The sequence below is a fragment of the Lepisosteus platostomus genome, chromosome 24 (genome assembly GCF_059453375.1).
Source record: "Lepisosteus platostomus isolate fLepPlt1 chromosome 24, fLepPlt1.hap1, whole genome shotgun sequence".
Classification (NCBI taxonomy): domain Eukaryota; kingdom Metazoa; phylum Chordata; class Actinopteri; order Semionotiformes; family Lepisosteidae; genus Lepisosteus; species Lepisosteus platostomus.
The window spans coordinates 13992123-14015412 of NC_142634.1; the positions used below are offsets into that span (position 1 = coordinate 13992123).

The 23290-nt window shown below is 41.4% G+C and overlaps 2 protein-coding genes across 7 annotated transcripts in view; one reads left to right on the forward strand and one right to left on the reverse strand.

Annotated features, from left to right (window-relative positions):
• Positions 1-284: 284 nt before the first annotated feature.
• Positions 285-9834, reverse strand: rnf215 (ring finger protein 215). 6 transcript variants are annotated; one of them, XM_088618179.1, is made up of 10 exons: positions 9429-9832; positions 8351-8488; positions 7238-7309; positions 6560-6645; positions 6386-6440; positions 5218-5322; positions 4863-4979; positions 3662-3805; positions 3270-3372; positions 1655-1815 (listed from the first exon to the last, which is right to left on the reverse strand). In XM_088618179.1, the coding sequence occupies exons 1-10, from the start codon at positions 9693-9695 to the stop codon at positions 1793-1795; spliced, it is 1110 nt and encodes a 369-aa protein (XP_088474305.1). In that variant the 5' UTR covers positions 9696-9832; the 3' UTR covers positions 1655-1792. The 6 variants fall into 6 exon arrangements, 5 of the variants coding, with proteins under 5 accessions (XP_088474304.1, XP_088474305.1, XP_088474306.1 ...); XM_088618177.1 differs by lacking the exon at positions 1655-1815 and adding an exon at positions 1828-2871 and having other exon boundaries at positions 9429-9834; XM_088618178.1 differs by lacking the exon at positions 3270-3372 and having other exon boundaries at positions 285-1815; positions 9429-9834.
• A 2507-nt stretch (positions 9835-12341) lies between these two features.
• LOC148641743 (SEC14-like protein 2) overlaps positions 12342-23290 on the forward strand; it is a 31303-nt gene continuing 20354 nt past the window's right edge. Inside the window, exons 1-3 of the mRNA XM_088617836.1 lie at positions 12342-12509; positions 14815-14890; positions 22436-22479. Of these exons, the coding sequence (XP_088473962.1) occupies positions 12456-12509; positions 14815-14890; positions 22436-22479 (174 nt within the window). The 5' untranslated portion in view covers positions 12342-12455. The remainder of the gene's footprint in view (positions 12510-14814; positions 14891-22435; positions 22480-23290) is intronic.

Consider the following 23290-nt stretch of genomic DNA (forward strand, 5'->3'; position numbering starts at 1 on the left):
CTATTTTGTGATATAACTTCTACATAGATTGTCCATTCCTGTAGTAGGTGGCATTTCATTTTTGTACAAATTACACAAGCACAAAAATCTTCAGTATATAAGGCACATTATAACCCACCCTTTCCTTTTTCCTTATTTATTTCCAATATCACGTATGAAAAGCTTATTTTGCCTTGGCTGCAGACCACTCTTGTTGTTTAATCATGCTACACCTGAACCACTGACGAGGAAAACCAAAGTGTTGGTAATGCAAATTGAAGAAACACATTTTGCCAAATGCCAAATGATTTTAACAAATCCATTTATTAAAGAGTGGAGTGATGTAAACATTTTGTAACATGTGAAGAATGAACTCAAGTACACACTGAACAAGAGTTCTGGGAGTCCCACCTGAGAAGGTATTCCTATTGCTTTGGGAAGACGGACAGCACCCACCACAGGCTTCGCAGGTACACAGACAAAACTGACAGACAAAGGACCGCCGTAGTGCAGAAGGCTTCTCCTTTAACACACTCCTTTTTCCCATTTTTAATAGCAGCAATAGCAACGCTTTGAACCACTGTTCACTAGCATGTTTAGAAGATTGACGATACTCAAGCAAAGCATTGGCTTCTAACTATTTGAAACTTCACTTCTGTAAATGCTGTACGACTAGACCCAAGGATTTTTTTAAGCTACGTGGCTTTTGCTTGCAAGGGTATTTAGAGTATTACTAAAAAAGTGCAATTCACAATTCATTTGGCTTTTGCTTGGGGTACATGCTGACATGCAGTAATTTTATAGAACACACAGTGCCAAATACACTCACGCAGTCTGTACTGGGGAGTTCTTTCACTGGTACCATAAGGCCCTTGATGCAGACTTTGTCACTGTGGTGTGTAAGGGGCGAGCAAATTGTTTCAAGTTGCAAAGGATCAGACTGATCAAAGTTTGAGCTTGGTATCTGTGCTTTCCTCTAGTGAGGGATGAACCATGTGGGGATAATTTAGTTTATAAATTAGACCAGTTAATATAGCTAAGCAGGTTAAGGTGATCAGCTATGCTCCTGTACCAAATACCAGCCAAGATGGAATAGTCTGCTCTTTATGGCAGAATGCACAGGAACTTCTGAGGTTTCCAGCCAGGTGGAAATTGTTGCATTATCTGCCTATAGCAATTTCAGTTATGCAAAGAGGTACTGGAAGAACTACATGTTAATTTCTGCAAGAATTGACAAGTTATCCTGCATTGCAAACAAAAAAAAAACATTGCACAAGGTTTTGAAAAATCTTTGTACTCTTTAGCCCAGTGTGGTCTTGCTCCAAAAAAGAATATTTTAGCAGAATTATTTCTGCCAACTGTAGCACAACACAAGATCCAGCAAGGACTGCACTGTGGATTTTACCCATACGTTTGACCACACCAGGAAAAGAGGAAGTCTGTGCCAGTGTCCACCTGTTGTGTCAGACTGGCTGCACGGCAATGATGGATTCTGAAGCTGTTAGTTTCATACACACTGTACATGTGGCCGAGACCTAAACTGTCTCAACAACTGAAGCATTTCTGATCGAATATACTACAAACTACTGCACAAAGAGTTGGCAGAAAACATCCTCAGGGCACATTTGTCTTCATAAGACAGGGCTTCTTTTACTCCTACAAGTTCAACAAAGGGACAGTTTGTCACCATATTGAAACCTTTCCGCAGTGCGGAGGGTGAAAGGACATCTGTATTGCTGGACAGGCAGTGCAACTGGAGAGTGAAAAGCTGCTTGATCCCAATTTGATTCCCATCAACGTCCAGGGTCTTTCACTAGTTGTCTTTGTAGACATTGCCTGCAAGCATTAACATTAAGTTGTAGCATCAATGACAATCTGACAGCCCCTATTGTTAACAAAGCATCCAGTTAACATAGCAAAGCAAACGTAAAAGCAGAAAAGGATTATGTTGCATATTCATTTAATCATAATTCAAGATTAATTGGGCTAACTGGCAAAGTGTATGGTTGTTTATGCAAAGCTAAACCCAAAACCTTTGTAGTATTAAAGCATTAAGTTGTTTTGGATTGTGTTGACCAGGAACAATTAAAATGATTGGTGGGTGACAGAATGTGATCATTCTAATTTCAGTGTAACACACCCAATTAGAAATTACATTAATTAAAAAGCTTAGCATATGAGTAGGACAAATATCCTTCTTCTATTTCTGTGTACTGATAACTTCATTAAGCATTCCCAGACCATACAATCAAAAATAATCTGAGCATCAAAAGAAGCGTATCACTGTTTTCACATCTTCACAGATCACAGATATTGGCTATTGATGAAACATGTCTAGCATCACTGGGATTTACTGGTCCTTCATGATTGGAGGAGGTACAACTGAGTGATATTTACTGCTGCATAATTACTTGAACACCTGATTCATGAGAGAGCTGATTTAAAGTGTTGAGCCTGGCGAAACTGAAGACAGAAACCAACATGCCCCTCTTATCAAGAGAACGCCTTTGTGCCATTCATACAGTATATCCAAGGCTGGATCTCAGGCGGACTCGCCAGCAGGGCAGTCAAGGCCTCTTGCTCTTCAGCAATGTGATTTTTGTGTGTGGACTGTGCTGATAGTGAGTGTGCCACAGACATACAGACTGATACCCTATTTGTTGCATTCAACAGATCAACTATTGGGGAGCCTGGGACAACATCTGATGTCCTTCTTGTGGGTTAATCCTGACATGTTAATATTCCAGCGGGATAAAGCCTGTTTTCTTGCTACATTAGAATGACATTTTTGAATGACCTACTCGCCTGACTTGAGCCCCACTGAAAATTGGTGGGGTGGCATGTGGCATCTAGGGCTCTGAGTCCACTGAACAGGCACATGCTTGCCAGGTTCTAAGACAGGAAAGGTACAAAATCTCACATGGCAAACTGGTGCAAACCATCTGTCACAACTACTGTGGGCTTCACAGCAAAACCCCTGCGGATCAACCCTGTTGGTAACATCTAGCTCGATGAATTCACCAGCCTCAGGTCTGTTCAATACATTGTCAGTGCACCTCCTACAGGAAGACTGTCATAATACTAAGTTTCATGAATAGATTTGTGAATCTTTTCCACAATTACCTTTGAAACTGTTGAAGTCTACCAGCTTCAAACAATGCGTTTTGGACCTCTTCAGAGAATTATAGTGCCTTTTTATGCACGGACATGCAGTGTAAAAGAGTACAACTAATGACACGGTTATTCTAAGGCAGTTGTGCAAAGGGATCGCAGAACTGCATTTAGCTCACCTAGTATACTGCGCTTGCAGAGAGGGCAGGTCTGCTGAAGGAGCAGCCAGGGGTCCACGCAGTCCCGGTGGAACTCGTGAAGACAGGGCAGCACTCTCAGGCACTGCCGACACGAGCAGAGACACCGACCTCAGCGCCGAGCTCCCACAGAGCCAACAGTTGTGAGAGCTGAGTGCAAAAGTTAAACTGATGCTTCTGAGCCCGAGCCATATCTCTCCCACCTCTCAATACGTCTTGTGTTTCTCAACCTCATGACCTACACCGCCACAAGCTTCTGTGGTGCTCAGTTCAGACAGGACCGGATGTTCTCCCTTTACAAGTCCCAAAAATGCTAATGTAGGGTTGCAGGTGAGTCCGAAAAGTTTTGATTGGGCTCCTAGGGAGGAGCTTACCTGGTTCTTGCAGAACTGCTCCAGACACACGGCGCAGTTGTCTGTCTCCCCTGCTTGACCTTTCTCACACCGCGCCTTGGGCAGGTGATACTTTCTCGTTTTGAGGGTGGCCAGCCGCTTCATAATGTCCTGCTTGGGGAGTAGCTGGAGAAGACCACAGGAAGGAGAATATCTTAAGCTGCGGAGGCTTGTGACTTGCCAACAGTGATTCCTCTTCTGATGGACATAAAGTCCAATTCATCATTCTGACAGACCTGTTTCTATGTTAGCCATCTGAATACTGATTTCTTCCTTAATGGATTATTGTGCGACGATGCAAAGAAAGAGAGCTTTTAAACAATATTTTTATTGTATGTGCCAGTATCCACACCATTGTACCGTCACCATTTAGACATCTGGGACACAAAGGGGTTCGCCATATAGGTGTGGTATAAGTATCAAAACCTTACTCAGAGCCTTCTTCAATACAGTCTGCTTTTACAACTGCTTTCAGCTTTTTACATCCCCTTAGTTAGGACGAGAAGAAAGCAGGCTTGTTGTTAAATTCACCATTGATCAGAATCCGCTGTGAAATGGTTTTGAAGCCAGTGCAGCACGTTTACCAATCAAATCTACTCATGAGAGACGCGCCTCTTCTCCCATGCACGCTGAACTTCCTGCAAGGGGCTGCGCTGCCTGTGACATGATAAGAGACGAGTGGTTCGAGGGTGGGTGGGTTGGAGAAGTCCGCATACACATCCTACTTCTCTCCTGTGAGAGGTGGTGGGGTTTGAAGCTGAGCGCCACGATGTGACAAACATATGACTGGCTGTTCAGACTCAGGTGGCAAAACAAAAGATAAACTGCAATTCTGTATTTAAAACAATCTTCTAAAAATGTTCCGTGTCACTGTTTCCTCTTTCTACATCCACAACGCTAAAATGGTTTGTACTACAAGTCAAAGAGCTATGTTATCCAGATTAACTACTAACTTAAAACAAAGTGACTGAGAATTCAGTGAAATTCATTCAAATTACCGTAGACCTTCTGAAAAATAAGTGCAAAACCCAAGGTTCAGAGTGTCTGAAAGAGTATATATAAGCAAGGCTGAGCAAGAAAATCATTCTACTACAACCTTATTAACTGTAGATATTTCACCCAGAAAACTGTGTGACGTTTACTGAATTCTTATTCTTAGACAAAAAGAAGAAAACCAGATTACCTCCATATCATCATCACCCTGGTTGTGCCTGTACTGCCAGCGAGCTTGAACTATGACTCCAGTGCACAGGATCAGAGCCACCAGGACCACTGTATTCCAAAGTTGCTGGAGGTATTTCTGTGAGGACACAGTGAATTTTAACCACTTGAAAAGTACTGCTTGTAAAGAAGTTCAGCAAACACCTTTCTCCCAACATTTAAAACAGGAGGATGTTCCACAAAAGCGTATTGTGACTCTAAGTTGAACAATTGCCTTCTGTTGGATGTTACCCAGATGTTACCCGTGAGTCATCTGACTTTAAATTAGACTTGCAGTACACTAATCAGACTCTGTACTGTATGTCCAGACCGCTTACCTGCACCTGCGAGTTGGTTTCTCCAGTGCAAATCACTCCCTGCCACTCCCCGTACAGCCCACCCCTGGACCGGCCACAGCTGGACCACAGAGTCAGTGTGGCCCCCTGCAACAAAGTCCAGTGGGCCTCTTAACATCTCTGGAGAGCCAGCCCACCACAAAGACTATATAATTTCTTGTATTACGAATTTGTCTTTTCGCAGACCCCAGCTTGCTCACCATGAAAAACACAGACAGGAAGAGAAGCTTGGGCTCAGCCATTTATACGGTGCCCCTGGAGCAGTTGGGGTTAAGGGCCTTGCTCAGGGGCCCAACACAGTAGGATTCCTCTGCCGCGGGATACAAACCGGAAACCTTCCAGCCACAAGCGCAGATCCTTAGCCACAGCACCGCCCCCAAAAACAGTTTCTGCACTTTGTGGACTTGAACCCAGACCATCACTGACTGCAGATTGGTCTGGGGATTTGAACCCAGACCCCCAGTGGGCACAGACCTGCGCACTACACTACGAGCCACAGTGCCGCACCAAAGCAGTCGACAGCCTGTTCTCTGACACCGAGACGCAGCTACTATTCCCATTTAATAGTCATAAAGGGGACCTTCTACAAAAACGTAAAACTTTTCACTTTTATTGATATCTAAAGTGTCACGTTATCACATTAGAGGTTGCAGGTTTCATAGATTTAAGGATATGCCAATCTGTCTACATCCACTACAGCAAAATGTCTAATAATGCTCTTGATCTGGCCTGCATTGTCTCACAGAGTGCTCGAAAGAATGACTGGCAATGCAAGTCACAGAAAAACAGATGCAGTTTTCTACTGATGTTCTTGGCACAGAAGTGTTGCATATTTAGGAAACCTTAATAACTCCTGTTAAACCTCAATATTTTGCCAAAATAACATACTATGTTTAAAATGCACATGTGAAACCAGGCATTTAATCAGATGTAACCAATATCTTAACTTTTTCCATTCTGTATTATTAGAAAGAGGCATGTTTTTTTTTTAATTAATCCCCAGCAGGGCTGAAATTAAAAGGAAAGCAAGTTCTCTGTTATATATTATCTTAACCATCTGCATCATGCATACTATCTCCCAAAACCCCCACATCTTATACCAACTTCAAAATATGTAATGCAACAAAATACCTGAAAATAGAACTCTTACCAGATTGTCCTGCAAGATTGTCTTATACGTGATTTTCGCTGTTGCTCGCAGACCCCTGCAAAGGAAGATCCTATTTAACCACGGAGATTCCTTCAAATATCCTTCAAACATACAGAAATACAGCATCCCCACAGAAGAGAGACTGGCTAATTCAGTGGACAGAGATATCTTTACCTGAGAAGAGCTCCAATAAGCTTGGTGACGTTTTCTGACGTCTGAATCACAATGACTGGCTTGGAAAGCACCTGAGAAAGGTCCATCTACAGAAAATGGACACATTACACACATAAGAAAAGATCTGAGGCCATTACAGCCCAAGACTCTCTCATTCCTTTTCCAGCATGCTAAAATGCTTGAGAAAATGTAAGGTCACTCCCTGAAATTTAGCCTGCAAAAAATAATATTGCAGATATTGTTCAAAGGACTTAATATCAAGTATTAAGGCATCTCTGCGAATACCTAGGACTGCGAGTAATTGAGCACAATCAGTTCTGGGACTACTAGTTCAACCAGAACACCTAACATTACTTCTGCTTCTGTTTGCATTGGCCCAATAAGTGCCATTCCAGTCTGGTTGAGTACCAGACCCACCTCTGCAGGCCAGAGTAAAGTCTTGACGGTGGCTGACCACACTCTTGAGACAGAGTCCTTTGAATGTTAGAGCTTCAGAACTATGATCTAAAACAAGACGTTCTGCAAAACCGACACTGGATACGAAAAACAGAAGGCTGCAGAATGACCTCTATGTTTTCCGATTTGAACTTGTTCCACAGGGTCTATCCATTTTCACCTTCAAACATCAGACACTCACAGACGTCCTGACAGAGCCTCACGGGTAGCGGCGTACTGTACCTCGCTGAAGGTGTTCTGATTCAGCGCCAGAATGAGAAGGGCGGAAGCTCCCAGCACAAGGGCTCGTTTCATCTAGAAACAGACATCACAAGCTATGGACATCAGGACAAACTGCACGGCGTTCTCACAGAGCTATCCGGCCTACAGCCTCTAGCCATAGCATCATGACAACTGTGCACTGTGGAGCAATGCCTTTTGGTACACATTCCAGTGGGAGCATGAGGAACACATTCCTTTGGACAAAGTGCACACCACAGAGTATTAACATCACCACTTCTCACCAGAAGGTGCAAATGATGGTCACTCTGAGTTAAAAACACAAATGTCTGCGCAGGAGGTAAGGTTGTTGCAAAGTAAGTTAAAGAAGTATAAGCGCCCTTAAATTATATTCTTTGCCAGACGGCCTGCAAGGTGCCAGCCCACCTCCCAGACGTAAAAATGAAAAGGGTGAAGAAAACATAATGAATGGATTTTTTTTTTTATTCCTTGGTTCAGCACTTCACAAATGTCGACTGGGAAGAAAATATGAAAATTACAAAAACTGAATGAAAAGTTTCAATCCTGTGCCATTCATGTACAGACTGAAATGAAATAGCAGACCAAAAGCTTCTTTGGGGGGGAGAAATGCAAGGAGGTGGAAATTGGATTCCATTTGCATATCATCTACAGCCATTGCTGGTTTTGCTTGCTTCAGGCTCCTATATAAACAAGGGGTGCTGGGAATTTTAAGCTTTCAGCTTTAATTTGATTGAACTTGCATAAACAAAATATTATCAAAGAGTTCAAGTAGGGAGCTTTGTCAGCATGTGTGGGCTGCAAGGGAACAAGCAAAGGTTTTTTCCCTGCTGAAAAGAGCAGAAAAGAAACACATTTTCGGCTGTGGAGCCTTCCTCAGGCGAACCTTTACTTGTTCCTTTTAAATCAGCACAATGTCCACAATAGCGCTCACTTGTAGCAGCAGTAAATGGGTCAGACAGCAGTTCAAAGGGTGTCAGAATTCACCTCGTTGTGAAGCCAATGTCGCCTTACTGTTAAACAGCCTAACGTGGCCCGTTTGTGAATATTCACCTATAACCACCCTCTCCCCAGTATACACTCACAACTGCGCCTCACCTTGTTGACAACTGCTGCCGCAAACGACTCCTGGTTTCTCTTCTGTGCTTCCTGTTTGTCCGCCCGGACAGGCACCACTCCTATCCAGGGCTGCTCGTCCTCGGACTCCGCCTGCGGACCAGACTCCTCCTCCTGAACCTGGAACACAGACAAACGCACTCGGACATGAACTGTTCAACGTAAAGAAGATTTACCTGTAGCTTCAAGCTCCCTGGCCTTTTGTGTCAGAGCATTTCCTTTCTTGTGATGGGCCCATCCGAAGCTTGGCGGGCGGTAAATTTGGTGATGTACTCGGTTCGGTGCGCATTCCGTCTGCTAAGCTATCCCTGCTGCAGAACCACCCAAGCATCTTAACTTTCTAGAAACAGGAAGCACCTGTATCAGCTGTATACAAGTGATATTAGATTATGGTCTAAGTATGTAGCATACTTCCTTTTTCAAAGTGTGTAATGGTTTTGCTTTAGATGTACTGTGTCAGATTCTTGTGTTCTGACCGTAACCCTAATGGAGCAGGAGGTAATCAACATTACCGTAATTATCTACACTGTATGGTGTTCGCAAATATCTGTTTTGACAGTGGACACCCAACCAACCACCGTGCGAAAGCAAGCAGCAGGGTCAGACGTCTCCCGACTCTTTACAGTTCTGTACTGCCCCCTGTGGGCAAATGGTAAAGTGAACATAAAACCCAGTAATGCAATGTGTTTTACACTCTTTTGCATTTCTCCCTCAGAAAAGACAAAATATAATCTTTTCTAAACAACGCGTTATGACGCATTCCGCATCCCAGTCAAGAACAAAATAAAGAAGAAAAAAGAAAAAAATGCACCTTTAATAATACGAATAATAATTAATCAGCCTAATCTCCAGTTACAAGAAATTAGAATATTAAAACCATTGTTTTATCAAAAAGCATTGATTTAAACACATTGTTTAGCACATTTTAATTATAATTATATCCCAGTTTCTGAAACAGGCACCATAAGACTATTTTACAAGTCAATTTATTTTTGCAGATGCACACATTAAAACCAGATAGCACGCAACTCCTAAAAAAAAAATACACCAGACATCTTACTAGCCGTAGACTGCCTTCTGCTATTTCGTAGCTGCGTTCCTGACTCTTTTTTCCGCGATCTGCGGCATCGTCGCTGTCCTGCGCTGCTTCCAGTATTGCTCCTTGCAGTAAGCTGGACCCGGGCCGGTCGAGGAGAAACACCTCCACCAGGGCCACCCGCTCAGCCGACACCGCCAGGCAGGTCCACAGAGACGGGGCTAACAGCACCGAGATGACGGGCATCCAGCACCAGCAGCAGCTCTCCGCTGTCATCGCTGCGCGATACATGGAGGATAAAAAGTAACCGGTTAACAATGATGAAAATCAACCGGTTTTCATCGCTACTGGTCCCCCTGCCTGTCGGCTCCGACTGTAAACAAAAACGTCACCTTCCTGCTCACGCTGAGCAGCGGGGCGGACGGGCAGGAAAGAGCCAACGAAACAAAACAGACCGCTGGTGGGTACCAAGCTCGCCATCTGCTGCAAGAACACAGAATTAGTAGCATGAGAAAAAAAAAACTACTTCCGAGATCCGATCAGTTAAGTAGATAATTGCTTATACACTGGTTATAAATACACTGGCCTTCAAGTGTTTTTGTTTTATGCCCAAACAAAACGAATGGAAAAAAAATGTCTCGCAAATTTAACGGCCTTTCTTGTTTTACCGAATGTGGAACAGGTTTATATTTTATAGCAACTTAATTATCACACTTTCATTTTTTCTACACGGGAATGCCTTGGGTGATCATACAGAAGGTGTGGCTGTTCTGTTGGAAGTCCATCTTGCAATCAATGTCACACCATTACCCACCTGCTTCTGTTATATCAAACTTGTGTGTTATCTTACCCTTTTCTACAGAAATCAAACCATCCCTCCATTTTCCGACCACTTCTTGCAGTTCGTGGCCCTGGGGCAGCGGGAGTCTATCCTGGCAAGGGTATGCCCAGGACCTCAAGGATTAAACCCAAGGCCCAGTGCTGTGACGTTTTGTGTCAACCAAAAATAGATGTTATCAGCACAGAAAGATAGGGTGATGCAGAACCTACAAAGAATCTGACTAATACATATATATACAGTATATAAATATATAGAACGATGGTATGATCAACAGCATCAAAGATAGCACTAAAGTCCAGCAAATCAGAAGTCACCAGTAAGTCATTAGTAACCCTGACAAGAGCTGTTCCTGTGCTGTGCTTCTGTCTGGACCCGGATTGAGATGGCTAAGGGATCTCACATGCAGAAAGAGCAGGAAGAAGAATCTAAATCTTGATTCCTTGGTCAAAAAACAGTACATCAGCTATTGAGCAATAATTCCTGAGCAAGTTCTGCTTTTTCGACAGAGGGATAGTAACTGTGAATTTAAGGCCCAAGAGAACTATTTCCAAACTTTATGATGCGGTGATGATGTACAACATGACAAGAGGACAGAGATAGCTAAAACTGAGACTGCAAAAAGCTGCACTTAAAGTCATTTAAAGTGCAAGTACATAACTACTCTCAGAAGATACATTATGATTTCTTGTGTTATCAATGTTAGATTTATAAAACTTCAGAAAATTCAGAGCATTGCTAAATTGCTAGAATATATACACTATTCAAGATTGGTGTTCTAAAGATTTAAGAGGTGACGCATTCTTCAATTCTAGATTTACTCTTCTCTTCTTTTATCAGGTTCTTCAAAATTGCTGATCTAGTGGCAGCCAGTGTAGTACAACAGCACTTTTGGTGTTGCTTGACAGCTGTATCTAGAGAGTATATAAATAATATTTAGGACTGAGGAAAGGAGGAGGAAAGAGAAAAAAAGGTTAGTACAGTATATTAGGAAAGTACCTGTAATATGAAAAATATCCATTTGATCTCTCGATATTAGTTCTAGAAGATAATCTAAACAGCTAGCTGGATAGTAATTTCTTATGTCATTTCATTTCAGAGTCTTGTGCATGGGCATAAGAAATATTGTATTGCAGTCTTCAGGAGTAGAATGTTATTAAATCTATAAAAAAATTGAAATAACTTGAGGATAACGACAACAACAACAACAGCAATAGCCAGCCTGCAGCCATGTCACCCTACAGCTCTCAACTGGCTACCTACTGAAGCTTAGCAGGGTTGAGCCTGGTCAGTACCTGGTCAGTACCTGGGTGGGAGACTTCCTGAGACGCTATGGTTGTTGGAAGGGGTCTTCTCGTTGGCTCAACAAATACAGATGTGGTTAAATCTATAGAGCCAATCTCCCAGAACAATTCTAACGAATTCTGTGGAATTCCATTTTATCACGGTATTTGATAAGGGTCTTTTCGCGGACTCATCTGCGCTAAGCTTCCACACCTAAATTAGCATGCGTTATTTTGAAAGTCATTCGTGAAAGTCTTGAGCTTGTGTTTTGTTGGTTGATGAAACATTGATCCCTTTGCCATTATTAATCTTGAATAATTACAATATCGTATTTGTCATAAACGCCTGCCTCCACGACGATCCTAAAGTATAAAATCCAAGTGACGACATTTTCCAGATATGCGAAAATCGATCGTTTTCACTAGCTGCAGAACTTTAAAAAAATGTAGAAGACACGAAGGCGATTTTGTACTTAAATCGAGGCTCATCCTGAAAAGTTCTTATGTTAGAGAAGATTTTAAACCCTATAGAATGTTTCCATATTATTTTCGGCGATGCAATACAGTGCACTTTGATTGTCCTTGCTCCCCCAGAAGGCGTTCCTTAGCTACTGTGTTATTTAAACTTCTTGCAAAGTTTGTTTCTGCTAGAAATGGTATTAAACCCCCTATCTTCCATATTCTTACCCTCAATACAATGCACGCATCGTATTGTTTTTTTTTAGAAATTCTTGCGCTTTAAGAAGGCGTTTCTTAGCGACGGCGTTGTTTGGCTGGAATTGGAAAGCAGCGCCCCCAAGCTCCCAGCGTTAAAAACTCGCCATCCCTCGACAGCCGCAGTATTACTGCGAGTAGGAAGGAGCGCTAGTGTCTCGGTCCGAGCAGCGGGGCAGAGAGGTTATTTATAGGTAAGGTTTGCCAATCAGCACAATGAGTGGAAGGGTCGGCGACCTCGGCTCGAAACAAGCCGAAGCCTTAGCGCAGGTAAGACAATTCCCCGAAACGAAATGTTTTATTTCCTCTTTGAAAGGGGACCGCTATTTGGTTTGGAGAGGTTCCTCAGCAGATGTCGTGGTGCTTGCGCATGTTTTCAATGTTCAAGCACTGCGGAGGCTAGCCTGCGTGTGTCTTCCCTGTTTATATCCTCAGGAACCACAAATATGTCATGAGCAAGTACCCTGGTCTCCCCATTTAAGGAATGTGTCTGGAGCGCGATCCCGGTTGTATAACAAGTTTCACCTGCACGAACAAATGTGTTCGTGCAGGTGAAAAAGATGTTGTTGTTGTTTTTTTGTAGGAACTATGGGTGATTTTGAGTACAATAAAAATATACCATGTAAATAAACGGGGTGGGGGGGTATTTTGAAAGAGACCAGCGTATTCTGTAGCTCTTATGTTATAAAATGTCCTTACCGTCTTTTAATATGACGCAGTCTGTAATGACTGGAAAAAAATAGCAAACGACATTTTAACGTGACAAATCATTTTCATTCCGCTTCAAAAAATATCTAGAAGTTCAGTGGTTTTGTTGGCCCATCGCGGTTGGTATTTAGTATAGCTCCTCGGTCTTGGTTACATATCTGAAACATGATATAACATAATCATCCTTATTTCTGCGTGAAATACACGTGAATGATATTTTAAGAAATATCTCAATTATAACTAAGTGCCCTCTGATGATAAGCATCTTTTGCAAAGCTAAATAAGGCTAGGTACAAAAACGGCTCGATGTGTGATTAAAGATTTTACAGTGCAATGTGAGTTTGTTATGCAGGACAAGTTTCCAAGAATCACTGTTTTCCAACCAGCATGTTAAAGAAACCCTCATGAAATTCATTATGCATTAGAGCAGCAGATATGAGTCATGGTGAGGCTTCTGTTGAACTCAAGGATAGGGATTACTGTCCCCGAGGTCAAAATGGGAAAAAAACCCCTCTGTATACAGTATATACAATGTATGTTCCATTACGAAATGACTACGTACTTATTCAAAAGTGCTGAACGTGATTCATGATCAGAACCTTACCTAGTATGGTCAGACCAATAAAAAGATGGTGTATTTTATTATTCAGATTTTTTTTCTTTGGTGAAAATGTGCATTGCACCAGACTGTAGCAAACGGACCACCTGTTTGTAAGATCGCTACAGAATAATTCAGCTTCGACAAACGATTTATTGTTGTTGAATTGTGCAATTTACATATCATTCACCCTGTATCGCAACATTTCCTTTTGATACAGTGGAAATGACGCCTGTATTTGTTGAGCCAACGAGAAGATTTTTTCAATCGTATTTTCAGGTAGCGAATCTACAGCCGAACCTGCAATTTATGTAAAGCCCCTCGGAATAAGTTCTTGTCTGCATCCTATTATTTTTGTGCCACAGTAGTTATTAACATGCATTTAGCATTTAAATTACTGTATTCATGGGAGCACAAAGTAAAAAGGGAGTATATCGATTAACATACTATAAATTAATGCATTTTTGTGCAAAAATTAAATGTTATCTAATAGTATATCAACAAAGAATGTCGTGGGTTGCCTAGCAACCCATCAGCAAGTGTCATAGTGCCTTAAGGCCTGCTTCTAGCTTCTAGGAAACCTGTGATTCCTTATTGTTTTGTTTCCTGTCCTCAGCAAAGGTGTCCGAGCAGCTCCACACCTTTTGAGACCATTTAATGCTAATGTGCATCTTCCTGTTCTTGAGGAGATGTTAACACCTGCAGCTGCAGCCAGATTGCTGCCAGAAATCTGGACTATCATCTGTAATGCAGAAAATGCACTCTGAGGAATTTCACATGACTTTCAGATAGTCCAGGTTTTTCTCAGTTGGAATATTCTTCTTTAGCACTTGTCATGTGAAATTGCCTTCCCAGGAGTTACAGTCTTCACAGCATATTTAAAATGCTGAAATAGCATCACTGTGTTTTTAGGACCAGAAGTGGTGTAGTACTTTCTGATGCATCGTTTGACCACAAATAACATTCTAGGTTATAAATATAATACAGTATTAGGTACCATTTTAATTTTACACATACATATTTATACAGCATCATTTGCATTATGAATTTGTTCCTGTTTCCAAAAATTGACACCTTTATTTTTTCTGTTCTCTATAAGCTTATTATAACATGTTGCATGTGATTCTTTGAGTCATATGCTAAATGACTCTTTCATGTGCACAGTATTCTGAGAGAAAAGGCACATGTTTTTAATTCTGTAATCATGGTCAGATTTAAAAGTGAATTTATTTCATTTGTGTTTTTTTTTGTTTTCTCTTCCATTGTCAGTTTCGAGAGAACATTCAGGACATTCTGCCCAAACTTCCTGCTCAGCATGACCACTTCCTACTGCGCTGGCTTAGAGGTAAGCTGGTTGATTCCTTGGCCACTGTGTAAAAAAAAATCGTTTGCTTGTTTCATGTGGATCCATTGGATTTCAGTCTTTGGGCAGACTAGATCTGTTTGGGTCCGTGGTTGTAGTAGATCACTGTCTTAATTTTTCAAGGATCATCTTAGATGTCTGGAAATTACTTTCACGGCAAAAATCGCTACTGGCTTTTAACAAATGTCAACTGTTGTAGAAATAACGTGTATTTATAACCAGTGTCTGTGCCACTGATACACATTACAGATACTGAAAGTGTATTGTTTCTGCCTTTAGGGTACCCCACACTATAAGGAACCTTTGATTGATATATGGTGCATTTGCAGTATGGATTCTTTATATATGAATAAGCTGGTCAGTGGTGGCATGGTGGTTGAGGAGATTACCTGTGGTCTGTTTGTGGGTTGACGTATATATCTTTCACATCCTTTGGGCAGAGCTCTTTGATGGAACACCTTGTCTGTTGGTCACCATGTACAGAAACCAGAGGTCTTTGGGCTATCAGAACTCTAGTAATTATAGCCAAGTGAATGGCTGTGTGCGTTTGGCAACAGTAGGTGACCGTGTTTTCAAAGCTGCTCATCATTCAGAGCTGGTGAGAAGCACTCATTGCTATGGGAACTGGAGTCCCTCATTGTCTGTGTGCATTTTGGGTCATTGTTGTTTGTGAGCTGATCACATTGCTTGCTCTGTGGTTAATGCTTATATCTAGTTACTTCACTTCCAGTCATGTGGCTGCTGTGCACCAAAACTCTACTCAGTCGGAGGGCACTGCATAATGTGCTCACCTGCCCCCTATCCCCAGCTGAAAGCTGATGTATTCTCTCAGTTCCTCCTAATTTTTGTTACATATTAATAGTCAGCAGCAGCCCAATGGCATAACAACATACTGTATAGAAATGTAACAGTTAAGATTCATTATGCATCTAGGTTGCCATACAAAAGAGAGGGTACATGCATGCACAGTTATGATAGTATGTCCAGATGATAACAGATTTGAAGTACGTATTAGGGCCTCATACTTATAAATGTCTAAAATGTGTGATGCTACGGCAGGTGAATTAAACATAAACACGATTTCCAGGGCATGCCGGCAAAGGCATTTAAAAATTTAACCATTTAAAAAATTGCTGCATTTCTTAGCTCCATAACCTTCATTTCTAGCTGTTTTATTTTGTTCAGTGTGATTTCAAATGACTAAAACGATGAGTGCTAATAACTATAATTGTGAACAAAAAACACGATTGAAGTGAAAATAAAACAATAAAATCTGCTGTATACAGTATACTGTATACTTTATACAGATAGAAAATAGTACACTTTTCAAAAATGATGGCACTGAAGAGTGCCCAGAACTGCTCCTTTCTTCCCATGGCTATTTTTATGACTGAGTGGCCACAGTCGGTCAGCTGGCCTGCAGTGATAGGCTTGGCTTCAGAGGAGTGGTGCTGTGGTCAGAAAGTGGAGTTCAGTTCGCTCTTGGTTTCTGAATCAGTGCTGCAGAGGAAATGGACAGCTGAAGTGTGTCTAGTGGAGCTCTGGGATGTCATTCGCTTGCCAAATCACTGGTGAGAGGGCCTGAGTGCCTCCAGAACGGAGACCGCCTTCACTGGTGTTGAAGGAATGGAGGAGGGAGGCAGGAGAGATATGTTTTGAAAGGAACCGACTTGTTTATAAAACTTAACATTTCCAGTGTAAGGATCTGCACATGCACCCATATTGTATATCGCCGACACAGCTGGTTTTGGAAGATGATCTGCCAGAGTTTTAGCCTATGTTATATCTGGCCTATTACAATTCTGCAACAAAAAAGGATCCTTTTATCTTTTGTCTCTTTTCACCTTTGCCCCCTCTTAACTGTTGGGTTTTTTAGTACTGATAACACAGAGTGCTTCATGTGGGTAAAAGTTAAAAATTAGAGCTCAGTCTCGGAACAGTATAAAGTGGGTATCTGGATAATCTGTTTTCTGTAAGAGGTCAGGAATAACATTTCAAACTGAAGGATAGCAGTTTATTTAACTCAGTCAGTATTCTGTTGTAAGAAATGTTTCTTTTACATTTGGTAATCTATTGATTCAATCATGTGTTATTAATTAATAACTTCATTAATTAATATTAATTAATAACTTCATATCTGATGCACAGAGAAATCAATATACTCAGACCCCAGGCAACTGACTCTACACAGATTAATGCTGCTTTGGCCAACTGGTCGTTTTCATCAGTCCATTTTTTCTGCAGTTTGTTTCGTGGGTTCCCCAAAAAGGAAAACTAGAGAACGATATGAGAGTAAGACCTCTGATTGTTCATTTACTGTTCCCTTCGTTTTTAAAATGTTATCCGTATCTTGGATGAAGGGAGGAGGTGTGGAGGGTCTCCAGAGCTGTGGCAGAATCATGCAAGATCCACAGATCTCCAAAGTGATTTCAGAACTGCCTCCCGAACTCTGACCTTCCAAAGTCAGTGAATCATGGCCTGGTTGCCTTCATGTTCATCTGGTTTCACCCAAAGGCTCGTTCACTTGATGCTTCAGTCCTGCCTTTGCCATTTAAGAATCTTAAGGAAAATACAAATGAGAGAAGGCAATGTGACCCATCACGCTCATATGGTAGCTAGCTTTTTAATAATCCAAGAATGTCAAATATCCCACAGAATTAGACGTAATCACATGGCTAGAGAGCTGGTTTGGGATTGGGGTTCCCATAATCCTCTGTATAAAGAAATGTCTCCTGTTTCCTGTTTTGATTGCTCTACACCTAATTTCAAGTGTTGTCCCTGGTATCTTGTAGTTGGTACTGTACAGTATGTGAGCTACTTCAATGTATCCCATCTCATTTCAGCTGTATTTTACCTCACTGTATAACTTTGTCCTCCAAAACCCTGAGGCTGGATATGGTTCTGTAAATTGACCCCTGTCACCACTTTACCCTCCAGAGTTTCTAAACAGCAAAGTAATTATTCATGCTTACCAGATGAAGGGCCCTCTGTCATGAGCTGAAGTTGTGTGTGTGTGGTGGAGGAGAGGTACTGTATGATTAAGTCTATAATCTTATTAAATACGCACTACAACATGATTAACTACAGACTGCAGGTTCCAGTATAAAATGAAGCTTTTGATATAGGTGCAGCAACAAAGATGTGCTTCTCCTCTGTAAAACATTATTGTTTTGTTGGTGGTTAAGTGTCGGATTTGCTGCTTTGAATAAATGCTATTGTACCGCTCTGCCACACATTTAGCTGGGGTAACTTCTTGATATAAAATCTGATGCATAGATTAACCTGTAGCCTATACCTTTAACTCAAATGACATGAATGATAGTGTTTTTCAACGTCCCAAAAAAGGGTAAGTAACAGAAGTTACTTTCTTATTCTGAAATGTTTCTCTGACATCCAGAAGGAAAGTAAACTGCGGAAACTCAAGACAACTCTCAGGGGAAGGAGTTGCTTTTAAAACTTTAATGCACAGTCATAGATCATTCCATTTAGGAACTGAAAGTTGCCACAGCCATTACTACAGCTAAACCTGGCAGCAACCATAAAATATGGATTATATATTTCTACCATTTTTTGTTTTTGTTGCCCTGCAAGCAGAAATGAGAACTACAGATAAATGATTACGTTTAAATCAGGCCAGGGGAATTATGTGGTCACAACTAATGGATTACCTTGTGTTGTGCATGAACCAGTGGCAGCATTCCCATGAAAACAGTGAATATTTGTTATTCAGATCTTTTCTTCCATGCCCATGGTATATTCTGCCCTTCATGGCCATTGGTGTCCTAAAGCGTGAAAGCTGAGACGCCTAAAACATTTAAACAGGCAAAACCTTGTGCAATGGAATAAAATGCAGTGGACTTTGGAAAAGGTCAGCTGATCCCTTGCTAGTGTGGCCTTTGTAAGGATAGCGGCTTTGTTCTCTTGAAATGTCTTCCAGAAACAAAGAATATCCATTTAGGCAGTAACCTGTGAAGATTCTGTTTTTGTTTCAGTTGGATGAATATTTATGGGTGACACGGTGGCGCAGTGTTTAGCATGGCTGCCTTGCAGGTCTGGGGCGCTGGGTTCTGTTTCAGACTGTTTTAGAGTGCTGTCTGTGTGGAGTTTGCATGTTCTTAGCGCTGCAGACTTGCTTCTGTTCCTTGCTGCGGTAGGCTCGAGCTCCCCCAGGACCCTGAATCGGGAGAAAAGCGATTAGAAAATGAATCGCCGGTGTGTTAAATACCTGTGGAAAACTAGAGCTTGCATTTTTGTCAGTATTCTATTTAATTGTACCTTAGATCCAAAAGCAGTTTATTGCTGTGTTTTGCAGAGCTCCTTTATGAATTCAGTAGTGCCCTGACAGGCAGTTCTGCTAGCAGCCTTTGTAATATTACAGCGATAACTTCAGAGGTGTGTGCCTGTCTTATTTCTTGTGGAAATTCAGAATCATCTTTAATGCGGGACCATGGAAAAATATCAAAATACCTTTGGCAGTTTGATATTCACAGATGGCATAATTCAAGTAAAAGACATATAGAGGAACACAGAGCACCAGGGCGTGGTACAATAAGCATGTTGGCTAATAATAAAGTCCTTAAATTATCGTTTATCAGTTTTCAAATCATCCGAGGTTCCAAGAGGTCAGCAGTAGCTTTTGGGGTTTTTCCTCTTCTCTTTTGGCTGTCTGGTCTGCTGACTTGCTCTTTGTCCCTCTGGTCATGAAAACACAGGTTATTGCCCCCCCAGCCTGTGAGATAAGATTAACCAGAGTAAATCTTGGATCAAAAGGCAGCTCACTTCACCATAGCCATTGGAACATCACCTTTTATCTACATACGATCACGTCGCGTACAATCAATTCTGTAGCCTGCAGAGTTGGAAAGGTTGAAGATATTCACTAAAAAGTGATAAAGTTAATAATGTTTGTTTACTGAAATGCAGGATTACAGAACTGTTAAGCAGTATGGATTTCTAATGGTCATTCAGCTAGGTGCTGCCACATGCACTGGATAATATATTTCACAGCACTCTAAGGTTGCAGATTTTTCATAAATGCCCAATAGTGCCCCTGTAAACTTCTCATGCTGCAGAAAGCTTGGTGGGCCTTTATGGAGCAGTGTTTTTTCTCTCTGGTAGATAAGAGGGAAATTGTTCTTTGTACAGCTATTGTATGGTACTCACTGGAAGTATTATAAAAGACAGCAATAAAAAGGAACAGCTACGAAAGTCCACAACAAGCCTGTTATCCAAGATCTGTTTAGAATTCTGTTGTGGTGTGTTGTGCTGTTTGTTGATATGGCAGGAAGCTGTGGGAGGCAACAGTCCCAGCAGAAACGCTTGTTTCTTAAAACGACACTAGCCACCCTAGATATAACCCACAAAATTCTACCCCAAGATATCAAACCTGTGCAAAAAGCAATAATCTGACAAGATCTTGTGGGCTGCACCAATTCAGAGTTCAGAGTCTCTGTCAGTGGTAAGCTTAAGATTTTTCTGTTTGTCAGTCACACTGTGCAGTGCATATTAGAATAACATGAAAGATATTGCTGAATAGCAGAAAAGCATCGTTTATATCCAGCGACTTCGGAGGTTAATAATCAGCCACCCCGTCTTTGGAATTGTAACAGTCTTTTTGTAGGAAATATTTCCTGTTGGGGAATGGGGGTTGATCATACTAATGATATATTTCTAAAATGGCACCATTAAAAATCCATCTTGCTTTTATGATTGCTGTTAGGTCTGTTTGTAAGTGTGAGCACCATGCATCTGAAAATCTGAAAATAAATTCATTGTAACAGATGCTGTTTATTGTTAGACTATACTTCGTTGTCAAAGATGCCTCTGCTCATTCATCCTACCAAAAGTGTTATAATGGAAATCATTTAGAAAATATACTACTACTCATTTTAATACTTTCAGAGTGTCTGTTTTGTGTCTGTAACAAAATCATTTGAAAAACAGATTGATTTTAGATTTTAAATGTGAACACAGACAGACTTGGTGTCTCCCAGCAAATCAGCAGTGAGCTATTTGGGGTAAATGGTACTACCTGGAAATGCAAGAACGCACATGTTCTTGCAAACGGTCAAACAAGTTCTTCGGTCAAATGAAAGAAATGGTGTCTTATTCTGTTGGCCTCCTACATTGATCCTTTGGGAAAACGGGAAGACAAGCACATCTGCCCGTGCTAAGGAAATACAGAAGAATGTGTCTGCAGCAAAGTCACATCTACAACAGTCTGTCTGCCTCATGGATGGGCACCTCTGTGGTGCAGAAGCTGAATGGAATCTTCAGCTTTCTCCAGGCATTGCACTTGCAGTCTGGTGACTACTAGTGTAAGCTAATAATCCCCTTGAGAGTATAAGGTGCTTAGTTTCATGCTGATTCTAGGTCAAGTCTGACTGTGGGGGGGTAGGGGTGGAGGTAGGCTAACCATCACTATCCTTGTTCTCTAGCTTTCACCTAAGTTTATATAGCAAGAGGACCCTGACATATGCTGCTGCCCCTCCGCTGGTCCTTAAAACATGAAGCTTCGCTGATCAAGAGTAGAACCCTGTGGGCATTACACAGCAGCCATTCAAGGCTGGCTCTCTCACAGCATGCTGGAAAGTGTAGTCTGAGCCCATTCTTCTTCACCTGGGTTTGTTAGCAATGTTTTATTTTGCCATTTATGTTTGCAAGGGGGTATTTTCTACCTCCCGTGTAACAGTTTTCATCTAGCTTTGATCTTCAGATCAATACAGATTCATGGAGACTTGTAAAGGTTTAGGTGATAAGTAACAAAGCAAAACAGTGCAGACTCTCCTTGTTTGCAGAGGTATTGAATTTATCAGTATGCAGTCTATAGAACTAGATAAAAACACACTTGATCCACCTACCTACATTTTGTTATTGACAATGCACCAGATCCAAAAATGAATGCCAAATGATACGGGCTCAGGTTCTTCTGAGATGGTTATACCTTTAATTTTTTGTTGTTGTTCAAAGCCTTCAGTTTGCTCAACAGAGGCCATCTGTTTTTAATTTTTAGTTAATTTGACTTTAAAAATCCCTGTGTTGCTTTGTAGTTTTGTAGCTTTATCTGCTGTTATCTTTAGTTCAATTTGAATTTCTATTGATAACTATCAGTTTTATATATGTCGATTACTTTAAATAACCACTAATCTAATTCAGGGTCACAGTGGCCCAGAGTCTCCCAGGAAGCACTGGACACAGGGCAGGAGACATCCTGGACAGGACGCCAGTCCATCACAGGGTCCAGACGGACACAAACACAGACACGCACCAATTTTCCCAGAGGCCAGTTAACCTACTAGTATGTCTTTGGACTTTGGGAGGAAACCAGAGCAGAAACCTGGAAAAAACGCATGCAAACTAGGGGAGAACATGCACACTCCTCACAGACAGCACCCCAGGTCTGGAATTGAGCCCAGAGCCCCAACGCTGTGAGGCAACAATTCTAACCACTGCAGCAGAAGGCTGTGCAGTGTGTTAATTCCAATGTATTCATTTTTAATGATTGCCATTTATTTCTTCTACTTACAGCTAGAAACTTCAATGTGCAGAAAGCAGAAGCGATGCTCAGAAAGGTAAGGCATGTTTTTGTTTGGGTTTCTTGAAAAGCACTCACAAACAGAAGTGTCTCGTGCAGAGCTGAGGTTTCTTCAAAGTGGAGCGCAAGGCAAGTCCACACTGGAGAAATGTGACATCTTGTGTAATGAATATGTGATATGGGATATGTGAATGCAGCCATCAAAGCCACCAGTTGGTACCTACATACCTATATTATTACACCCAAATGAATGGCCTTATCTGTACAGAACCTGCGTATGAAATGAGAATGTGATAAAAAGTAATATTGTATAATAAAAGCATAAACCTAAACATTTGTGGCATTTACATATAGTACATACGTTTTAAAAATGTATCTTTCTTCTATCTTATCTAAATGGTGATTGTGAAGAGTATCAATGTGATGCACTTGGATGCCGGGGACCATCTGACATCTTCCCACCAATGTCGTAATCTTACGAGTTTCCTTCTCTGTGCTGCCTCTCGCAGGCTCACCTTGACACGACACTGCTTTGTGAGGATATTACCCAAAAGCACAGAAATGGTCAAACAAGGCAGTGCTGTCTGCACTGAACTCCACAGGGTGTAGTGCATACATACAGGGTGTGGGGGGGGGGGGGGGTGGGAGTATTGGATAGGGTAGGAAGCATGCATTAACATGGATTTTGGTAGACTACATATAGTAATATTTTTTATGTTCCTATAGATTGGTTCCCATTGATTTTTGTCATGTTTAAACTGTATAATACTATTTATATAATATTGTTGTTATTACCTCTGGCTTTTATTACACAAAATATTATTTTATTGTGAAGTATTTCCACTTCA

Coding starts and splice junctions, on each gene's coding strand:
- rnf215 (XM_088618177.1), bottom strand. CDS start 9,695: ATGTATCGCGCAGCGATGACAGCGGAGAGCTGCTGCTGGTGCTGGATG. Junction 6,646..7,237: donor ATCAGAACACCTTCAGCGAG/GTACAGTACGCC, acceptor CATTTTCTGTAG/ATGGACCTTTCTCAGGTGCT. Junction 2,872..3,269: donor CTGCAAGCGCAGTATACTAG/GTGAGCTAAATG, acceptor TTCCTGTCTTAG/AACCTGGCAAGCATGTGCCT.